This window comes from Gracilinanus agilis, chromosome 5 (genome assembly GCF_016433145.1).
Source record: "Gracilinanus agilis isolate LMUSP501 chromosome 5, AgileGrace, whole genome shotgun sequence".
In the NCBI taxonomy this organism is placed as follows: Eukaryota; Metazoa; Chordata; class Mammalia; order Didelphimorphia; family Didelphidae; genus Gracilinanus; species Gracilinanus agilis.
This window is the reverse complement of record NC_058134.1, coordinates 209,129,007-209,139,843: the sequence shown is the minus strand read 5'-3', so window position 1 is coordinate 209,139,843 and position 10,837 is coordinate 209,129,007. Positions and strand designations below refer to the sequence as shown.

The following is a 10,837-nucleotide window of genomic DNA, read 5'->3' as shown; positions in this document are numbered from 1 at the left end:
TACAATTGCTTTAACTCCTTGTATATTTGAGTAATTAGACCCCTGTCAGAGTTTTTCGTTATAAAGATTTTTTCCCAATTTGTTGTTTCCCTTCTGATTTTGACTACATTGTTTTTGTTTGTACAAAAACTTTTTAGTTTAATATAATCAAAACCATTTAATTTACATTTTGTAATTTTCTCTAACTCTTGCTTGGTTTTAAAGTCTTTCCTTTCCCACAGATCTGACAAGTAAACTATTCTGTGTTCACTTAACTTGTTTATAGTTTCCCTCTTTATATTCAAGTCGTTCACCCATTCTGAATTTATCTTGGTGTAGGGTGTGAGATGTTGATCTAGACCTAATCTCTCCCATATTGTTTTCCAAATTTCCCAGCAGTTTTTGTCAAATAGTGGATTCCTGTCCCAAAAGTTGGGCTCTTTGGGTTTATCATACACTGTCTTGCTGATGTCATTTATCCCCAGTCTATTCCATTGATCCTCCTCTCTATCTCTTAGCCAGTACCATATTGTTTTGATGACTGCTGCTTTATAGTATAGTTTAATATCTGGTACTGCTAGGCCCCCTTCCTTCACATTTTTTTTCATTATTTCCCTTGATATTCTTGATCTTTTGTTATTCCAAATGAAATTTGTTATAGTTTTTTCTAATTCAGTAAAGAAGTTTTTTGGTAGCTTGATAGGTATGGCACTAAATAGGTAAATTAATTTGGGTAGAATTGTCATTTTTATTATGTTAGCTCGTCCTACCCATGAGCAATCAATGGCTTTCCAATTGTTTAGATCCAGTTTTATTTGTTTGGAAAGTGTTTTATAGTTGTTTTCATATAATTGCTGTGTTTGTTTTGGTAGGTATATTCCTAGGTATTTTATATTGTCTAGGGTGATTTTGAATGGTGTTTCTCTTTCTACTTCTTGCTGCTCTAGTGTGTTGGAAATGTATAGAAATGCTGATGATTTATGTGCATTTATTTTGTATCCTGCAACTTTGCTAAAGTTGTTGATTATTTCTACAAGCTTCTTAGTTGATTCTCTAGGATTTTTTAAGTAGACCATCATATCATCTGCAAAGAGTGATAGCTTAGTCTCCTCCTTCCCCACTTTGATACCTTCAATTTCTTTTTCTTCTCTAATTGCAACTGCTAGTGTTTCTAGTACAATGTTAAATAATAGAGGTGACAATGGGCATCCTTGTTTTACTCCTAATCTTATTGGGAAGGCTTCTAATTTATCCCCATTGCATATGATGTTTGTTGATGGTTTTAGGTATATACTGTTTATTATTTTTAGGAAAGGTCCTTCTATTCCTATACTTTTCAGTGTTTTCAATAGGAATGGATGCTGTATTTTGTCAAAGGCTTTTTCAGCATCTATTGAGATAATTTTAATCTGTTTTGGACTATACTTGGGAATTTTACAGGAAAGCTGCAATGGTAGCCCATGGCAATGAGTTTGACATCTCTCATCTCCCAATGCCGCTTTCAAAAGGCAGGCAGTACATTATTTCATTAGATTCTTGAAGCTAAGATTGGTCAGGGGAATCATCAATTCAATAGTTCAAGTTATTTTTCTTTCTATTACTATGGTCAAATACATTATTCTCCTCAATCTGTTTATTTCATTCTGTATTAATTCCCATAGATTTTTCTGATTGTATAATTTCTTACAATGCAACGATATTACAATACATTCACATAACACAATTTTCTTAGCCATTTTTCAATTGATAGGCACACTGTTCTCCCACAGCTCCTGAGCCTTCCATTTTCATTTTTTTGACACTGTTGCCAATCTGAGGGAAATGTGGATAAACTTCAGAGATGTTTTAGTTTGCAGTTCTCTTAATATTAGTGATTTGGAACATTTTATCTTCTATGATTACTTCTATACCCTGTTTAGTTAAGATTTCTCTGGTTAGTACCAAATATGAACAGTATCTTATTTCCTTCAGTGATCTATTCTGGTCATATGTACAAGCCTGGACAACTCACATAATCTCTTGGTAATTCTCAAAGACTCAAAATTTCACAAAAAGTGTTGATCTGTACTGCTGTGGAGAATTTCTCTTTAGAATTTCCTTTCAATGGTGAAATTACAGATACAGTAAAGAAAAAATGATCTTTTTTATTTAGATCATTTATCCATTTGGAGCTTATTGTGCTACATGGAGTAAACTGTCGATCTAAACTTCATTTCTGCCAGACTGCTTTTTAGGATTCCTAGCAGTTTTGCCACATATAAAGTCTATCAGAGTGTAGTCATTAATTGGGAATGCTAAATGATGGTAACCTCAGTACTTGGTGAGCTTAAATTTTTAAAACATTATGCTATGTTTGATTGCATTTGGGTCTTTCCACCTGTTCCATCCCACTAATCAACTTTTCTATTTTTTAACTAGCATTATAATAATTTTAAGGATTATTGCTTTATAACATAATGTGAGACCTAGTATTAACTCTTGAACTTTTGTGAGTTTAAATGAATCCATTTAATTAATGTAGGTTATAAGGTTTTTATTTCACCAGAGAAAATCTGCTGCAATATATGAACATTCACCTGCTGCTCTATTTGGGGTCTATGGGTAGTGAAAAGTGCAGGCATTGTGGGTAAGTAGATAGAAATCAGCCTTTGTGCTCACAAGTCTTCCTCAGTTGCATAATTTGTACTTCACTTCCTCCTTTGTGACAATGAATCACAAGGTGGTCCTTAGTGTCATCCACTAGATAGAAAAGCTCATCAATCTTCTCAATGCTGATGACATCCATGAAGCAAGCAAAAGTAGGTCATGTCCATGTGGCCCTTGTCATTCACCTTGAAGAACCAACACATGCATATCTTAACCTCACCCCCCTGTCAGGGTGTACCTGAGTCAGTTATGGAAGAAGATAATGAGTGGGAGGTACTTCCTCAGCTTGTGAGAGCCTGTGGATGGCCTGAGAGCAAACATCTCAGCTTGTGAAGCATCCAGTACTTGCAGAGCAGCCATCTGCTTCAGGTGCTTCTTGAATCCGTGAGCCATGCTTTTAGCATGCTAGGGGAAAGAGTAACTCCTTTTTTCATAGACAGTGTAGATTTCAATCCAACCTTTATCCTACTTATTTTCAACTTAATGAGATTTTGCCATATTTCCCACAATCATTCAGTATGGATATATAAGAAGTCTGTTCTTTCACAATTTGATAACCCAGGCAGTAATGGAAACCTACCAGGAGCAGTACGAAAAGAGTAGACTTTCCCAAAGGTATTCGAAAAACATATTTATCTAGGATCATTGACTAGTTACCAACTAAGACTCATAACAAATTTTAACACATATACTTCCCACATAATCTTTTAATATGACATATAACCCATAAGAATCTAAGTCATTACTATCAAGACCCCAGGGCCAAATTCTAATCTACTGGGAATGTACACACAGCATATGAAGAAAAAAAATTTCTTCTGGATGCAATTAACTGACTATATTTCATTAAAAGGAAAGCTAAGGAAAACTCCTGTGGAATTGTAAACAGTACCTAAACAGGTAGGATGCAATGGTAGATGAGTATTTTTAGCAGGCTAGGGGATCATTTATCTACAGACTCAAAGGAGACCAGCAGATCTACTATCTAGGCCATCTTGGGGCAAAACTGCCTAATTGTACTTCAGATGACAAATTGGTCAGACCAAACAAGAAGGATGACCCTGGCCATCTAGATTTCCAGTGGCAAAGTGGTATAGTCATTTATTATGTTCAAAGGAAACTAGAGCAATCTTTCCAACTCCATTGCTAAGTGACTGACAAAAAAGGTGAGAATGGAGGGAAGAATCAAGTTATGAGAAATGATATTTAAAGTACTCGAGGAAAACAGCAACCCATGGTCCAACCCTTACCCATCCGCCTTGTTGAATTATATAATTTGCAGCATAGTCCTCCAGATATGTCACACCAAACTGTATCAATGCACTAAGAGGCTCCTGTCCTCGTCTTGTCAATTCCATCAGCATTTGCTGTAGCAGAATCAGAGGCACCAAAACCTTCAAGAAAAAGAAGAGGGGAAAAAATTAAAAAATAATTTTTGTAGTATTAACTATAAAAGGGAGAAACACAGGGAAGAACTGTCTTGAGTGGTACAGATAAGAGTGAATTTCTCTACAACAAATGAAACAGGCTAGTAATCTCCAAAGGGACTATTCTGAGAAAATATATAGATTTTAAAAATAGTTGGGCAGACATGTGTGGACTTGTATATGATTTACCAAAAAAAAAAAAATTGCACTTACAATAGGATGGCAAAACTTGAAGGCAAGCAATGTTTTGTTTTTATTTTTATATCCTTTCCCTCAGGGATTCTTTCTCTTCAAAAATCTCCATTGAAAACAGGAGTACCTCTTGAACTCCTGAACAATATAAGAGTTCTGCCTGCCAGAATGCAGGAGCCCCTTAATATATTCGACTTCATTCCCTTCTAAGTCACTGACTCTGGCATATGGACTCTGGTCCCCTCACAGTCCATCAGTTAGAACAGTAGTAGCCTGGGGGCAGCTGGGTAGCTCAGTGGATTGAGAATCAGGCCTAGAGAAGGGAGGTCCTGGGTTCAAATCCAGCCTCAGACACTTCCCAGCTGTCTGACCCTGGGCAAGTCACTTGACCCCCATTGCCTACCCTTACCACTCTTCCACCTAGGAGCCAATACACAGAAGTTAAGGGTTTAAAAAAAACAAAAGACTTGAGCAACCTGGAATGACCAAGGAGGATGAGGGCTTCTGGAGATTTCTAAATTTGTACAGAAGAGAAGAACCTTTATACAATTCTGCTAATAACACCGTCATAAGCTGATGATCAATCATCTTCTTGACTCTGTTATCATCACTCTGTGGTCAACTAACATGAATGCAAAGCACAGACTCTGTTCCCATCTTCTTAGAACTTTTCTGTGAGCAAGCACATTTGCCCAATCAGACTCTAGGAATGTCCCAACATCCCCATTCAAATTTCACATGATGGTCTATTTGGTAATCTGTTATGGATGGTCATGGCTAAAGTCCGAAATACTACAGAAGAGTTCCATGCAGAAGGTAGGATCTAATTACACCTGACACAGGCTGGGGAGGAGAAGTGGAAGGAAGAAATGGCAAAATTTCAGTTGACCAAACCTATCCCCTTTAGGAATTTCACTACTTCCCTTGCTGACAACCACTGAGGAAAGGACTATGGAAAGAATTCCTCTTACTGGGACTAGGTATGAAGAACTCTCCTTTTCCCTCACCTGGGGCAACTAACTGATTTAACTGGGTTTGGAAAAGCAAATCTTTTGTGAATTCCCTAAGCTTCAGGAGCTCCTTTGGACCATATTTTTATCAACTAAATTGTTGTCTCATCAATAATCAGACAATAAGCATTATTACAGACCTACCATGTGTCTGGAGGCAGTAAGTATTGTGCTAATTATAAAAAAGGGAGGACAAGTCCCCATCCTCAAGAAACTCACAATCAAATGGGAAATATTTGTTGTGTGCCCTCTATGAGCCAGGAACTATGCTAAGTGCTTTACAAATATTATCTCATTTGATCCTCACCACAGCCCTGGGAGGGAGGTATCTTCATTTTCACATTTGAAGAAACTGAGTCTAATAACTAAGAGGTCCCTGAATGATAATGAAAATATATAACTAACATTTTTATAATGCTTACTCTGTGCCAGGTACTAGAGTTGAAGTACTTTAAAATTATTATCACATTTGATCCTCATAAAAACTCTAGGAGGTAGGTGCTACTTTATTATTCTTATTTTTTGCAGATGAGGCAAAGAAGTTAAGTGACTTGTACCTATATGCTATTGTTACTAGCTACTTCTACCTTCAAGGAATGGTCATTAAAACCAAAAGCATTATACAACTCGTCTCCAAATGCAGACAATTTTGTTTTCATTTTCCTTAAGTTACTGATTCAACTTTTCTAAAACTGTTGTTAAGAGCTAGTAGATATTGGTTTCATTATTTTTATTTTTTTTTTAATCTTTTCCTCCTGTCTTAGAATCAGTTCCAAGGCAGAAGGACAGTAAGGGTTATAGGGAGGAATTTGGGTAAACTGTGAAGGGCCAGGGTGAGACTATACAAATGTGCTGGACGCAGAGATCAGAATGTGGAAGACAGAAGCTCAGAATTCTCAGTGGGGGTTCCGAGGTGCTGGACTGGCAGTTGGGGAGAGAGTGGGAGACTATGGAGAAGTGAATCGCTTCTGAACTGAGCTCTCTCTCCTGATCCAGTGTGAGACCTACCCAAATCCTCTGTTGATTCCTGTTATCCCTGATTAATCCCGGACATCAAAGTAACATCTAGTGACCTCTCAAGAAGATCTACTAGTGACAGTGACCTGGACTTCTGAGTTACCTCAGTGGGCTGTGCCGACTACGTGGCTGGCCCTTCACAGGTTACCCAAATTCCTCTCTATCACAGGTAATAGAAGTTAAGTGCTTTGCCCAGGGAGTGCTGAGGGCCAGATTTAAATATTGGCATTAATAATTTTTTACTCTACATGTCAAATTCCTGGAAAGCACCCACTGTGTTAATATCGTGGAAACCCCTTCCTTAGGCCACGCAATTACCGAAACTTTTGTTTCCACGTAACCCTTCTTATTTCAACCACAAAATCACTGTAATCCAAACCCAATAATTTTAAATATTCCGGATCAATCCTTACTCTGGTCCAGTAATTCAGGCTAAAAACTGAAATGTAATGAAACATTGGGGAACCATAAGATGTAATGAAAAAACTTATTAATAAAGGCTTAACAAAATTATTTTATAGAAATGCTCTTCCCCTCCATTTTTGCCTGCCTTTGCCAGGATCAAAGGGACAATATGTAGCTAAGTGGGAAATTCTGCCAGAGTTTAATTTTAATTCAGAGGCTGATTTTTTTTTTTTAATGTCCACTGTACTCCAGATCAACCAAATCCAGAGTTTGGCCACAGGTATCCATAAAGGGAAACCATCCCAGCCTGTGCCAAATGGATACTGTTCCTACATGTGTGGTAATGGAAAGTTTAGACTTGGATTCAACTTTAAATTCGGACTCTACTACAGCCACATTGCCTTGGGCAAACAACTTCTTTGGGGGTGAGGTTTTTTCTTGTACAAAAGGAAGGGTTAGATGTAGATGATCTAGTTCTAGATTCTATTATGAGGAAAAACATCAATTTAAGAACTTTTATAATTATAAATTTTATTACTAATTAATAACAGCTAGCATTTATGGGGCAATTTAAGGTTTTCAAATTGCTCTACAGGTTATCATTTGATCCTTATAACTCTATGAAGGAAGTACTACTATCAACATTTTGTGATAAGAAAACTAAGGCTGAGAGAAATGAAGTGATTTGCCCAGGGTCACATAGTCATTAAGTGTCTCTGGTAGGATTTGAGCTCAGGTCCTTCTGAAATAAGGTTCAACAGTCTATCCACTGGACTACTCAACTACCTTGCCTTTTAAAAAAAGAAAATATTCATTTTTTAAAAAATCCAAATATTAAGATTGTCCAGTTGAAGAGATTTTAAAATAGATCTTTGTTTCAACTATAGTATTATAAATAAAATAAATAGAATCAGAGAATCTTTGATTTGTAGAAAACCTAAGGATCCCAGATTTAGAATTGAAGAAGAAAGTCAGAAATCATTTAATTTAACCTTTTCTATGTTGTCTCCCACATTAGAGGAAGCTAAGTAACACAAGCACAGTGGATAAGAGTGCCAAGCCTGGAATCTGGAAGACTTGAGTTAAAATCTGGTCCTGGACAAGTCACTTAACTCCATTTGCTTCAGTTTCCTCATCTATAACATGAGCTAGAGAAGGAAATGGCAAACCAGCATCTTTGTAGAGAAAAATCCAAATGGAATCATGAAGAATAGGGGACAACTGAATGACAATGACTAAACTTTGGTTTTACAAATGAGGAAACTCAAATCCAGAGATTAAGCAATCTACAAAGGTTACCCAGGGGCAGCTAGGCGGCACAATGGATAAAGTGCCAAGCTTACAAGGAAGAAAACTCATCTCCCTAAGTCCAAATCTGGCCTCAGACACTTATAGCTAAGTGACCCTAGGCAAGTCACTTAACGCTGCCTCAGTTTCCTCATCTATAAAATGAGCTGGAGGAGGAAATGGCAAACCACTCCAGTCTCCTTGCCAATAAGACCCCAAATGGGGTCACAAAGAGTCAGACAAGATTAAAAACAATTGAAAAACAAAAAGTCAAGAAAAGTATAAAGCCAAGATTTAAACATATCCTGAGCAAAAATCCAACACACTTTCTACTCTACCATATCTAAGAGTCTTTAGAGGTTATCTCACTCTACGTTTGAATTCTTTCCTCTAAAGAATCTACTTTTAGAAACATAGAGTCCATTCTTATCACAGGATTCATCACCTCCATTAAATTAAACTTATCATCTCTACCCCAGATTACAGCCAGATCTACCTAGCCAGCCTACACACCTTTCTTGACCTCCAGTCCTCCATCTGTTTATGATAATGCCACATGAAGGTTCCAAATGCACTTCAAACTCATTATGTCCAAAACAACTTAGTCCTGCCCCACTAAAATCAACTTCTCTCACCAACTCTGTTATTGTGGTTGGAATCTCAACCATTTTTCAAGTATCCCAGGTAATCCTCAAATCCTCATTCTCCTCATCCTACATATCCAATCTGTTGCCACATCTTTTTTGTTTCTCTCTTCCATGAGAACTCACGAATCCACCTCCTTTACATTACTCATACTGTCAACAACTTGATTCAGTCTCTCACTACTACTTGCATGAACTACTGAAATTATCTTCCAACTAGTGTCCCTGCTTCAAGCCTCCACACTCTAATCCATCCTCTACACAGATGCCAAAGTGGAAAGGGACGGACCATATTACTCCCTACTGAGTAAATTCTGGCAACTTCCTATGAACCTAGGATAAAATATAAACTCTTTGTTTTATTTTTATTTAATCTAAAAAAAACTCTTACCTCCCATCTTAGGATAAATAGTATGTGTGTGTATTAATTCCAAGGCAGAAAAGTGGTATGGGCTAGGCAATGGGATTAAGAGATTTGCCCAGGGTCACATAGCTGGGAAGTGTCTGAGACCAGATATGAACCCATGACTTCCCAACTCCAGGTTCTTTCTCATCTGAGCTACCTAGCTGACCTTTCCAATCTTCTTATACATTGCTGTCCTTCCTACACACCACAATCTGACCTCCCATGCAGGATTCCATGTTCCTTTTCCATGTCTTTGTACTGTCCCCAAACACTCTGTCCTCATTTCACCCCATAGCAGCATCCCTTACTTCCTTTAAGGCATCAACATTCCCTAATCTCCCCAACTTCTGATATTGTCACTTCCTAAACTACCTCATTTTTATTCCATATTTTCTCACATATGTCCATGTTTTCTCTTCTGAGAGAATGTAAGCTCACTCACAGCAGGGACTATTTAATTTCTAGCTTTTTAGCCTAAAGCACAGCAGAGTATCTGGCTTTTTTTTTTTTTAATGCTTCTTTATTGGGTGATTAAATCAACAATTTATCTTGTCCCTCTGCTCTGATACTAGGAATAAGCAGGAAGGTAATTCATTAGTTCAAGAGTCATCAACTTAAAAGAAAAAAAGCTTTGGAATCATAAAATGCATTCCAAGCAATGGCCATCCATCTCATAAATGCAATGAGTGAACTACTAAACCCAACTCACTTGCCACTGCAGAGAAAAGGAGCTCAAAATTCACATTCTGTTTTTGTTGGGTCATTCTTTATAGCATGTTTCAGTTCAAAGCCTACAGCAATCCTTACTATGGTATCTACCTAACTCTTGCCACAGCTGACACACAACTACTTACATCTATTACAGGCTCAGGTAGTGCTCATACCTACACATGAGAAAGTTAAGGATACAGGCTAGATAGGAGACCATCAGCCCAAGGCAAAAATGGTATGGGCAGAGTTGTAGCATAGATAAAAGAGAAAAAGCTGTAGCATTACTGACTACTTAATGTATGAACAGCTGGGGCTTCCAAACTCAATGCTTAGGTCCAAGAAGAAGCTTCCACAAGAGGAGTGAAGAAATACCTTTCACAGGAAGGAAAAGAAGAGTGGCAATCATAGAATATAAGATGTCCAATTTGATTATATAAAATTGCAAAGTTCTTGTAAAAGCAAAATCAGTGGGTTTATAAAGGAAGGGAAACAATGAGTCTGAGAAAAAAGATTTTAATTTCCCAGATAAAAATCTGACTTATGAGATATAAAAGATATTCACATAAATATATATAAGAACAAGAGCCACTCTTAACAATAGGTAAATAGCCAAAGGCTATAATAGGTAGTTTTCAAAAGAAGAAGTGGAAGCTATTGTAATGGAGCAGAGAAGACTAAAAAGTAAAGAACCCCTCAGGGGGCCCTGGGTTTTCACCCAAACTCTTATCTCACCTCCCTTCTGTCAGCTTGCCTGACCCACCCTGACCCTATGCTAATGTTCTACCTCTGCTTCTGAGAAATTGCTTGCTTGCTTAAGAAATATATATGTTTGAACACGCCAATCCTATCCTTTGAAATGCGCGCCAAGGAAAATTCCAGCCAACTTATTTTCCTATATATGTTCTGTGCTTACTTAGGGGCAACACGATTCTCTCTCATGTGAAGAGGACGCTCTGGTCAGCTGGTTATTAAAGTCCCTAAAACTTCTAAACCTGGATGTTTGGCATTTTTCAGGAGGTGTCTCACTTCAGCTATCAAAAACCATTTAGCTATACTGACCTGCTAAGAAATAGAACTGCTTTAAGATTATAGAATTTCCCAAATGGAATGAAA

The 10,837-nt window shown here is 37.4% G+C and overlaps 1 protein-coding gene across 2 annotated transcripts in view; it reads right to left on the bottom strand.

Moving 5' to 3' along the window:
- BCL2L13 (BCL2 like 13) overlaps positions 1-10,837 on the bottom strand; it is an 80,753-nt gene that overhangs the window by 16,630 nt on the left and 53,286 nt on the right. For both annotated transcript variants that reach the window (XM_044679503.1, XM_044679502.1), the window contains one exon: positions 3,876-4,019. In XM_044679503.1, coding sequence (XP_044535438.1) covers positions 3,876-4,019 — 144 coding nt within the window. The remainder of the gene's footprint in view (positions 1-3,875; positions 4,020-10,837) is intronic.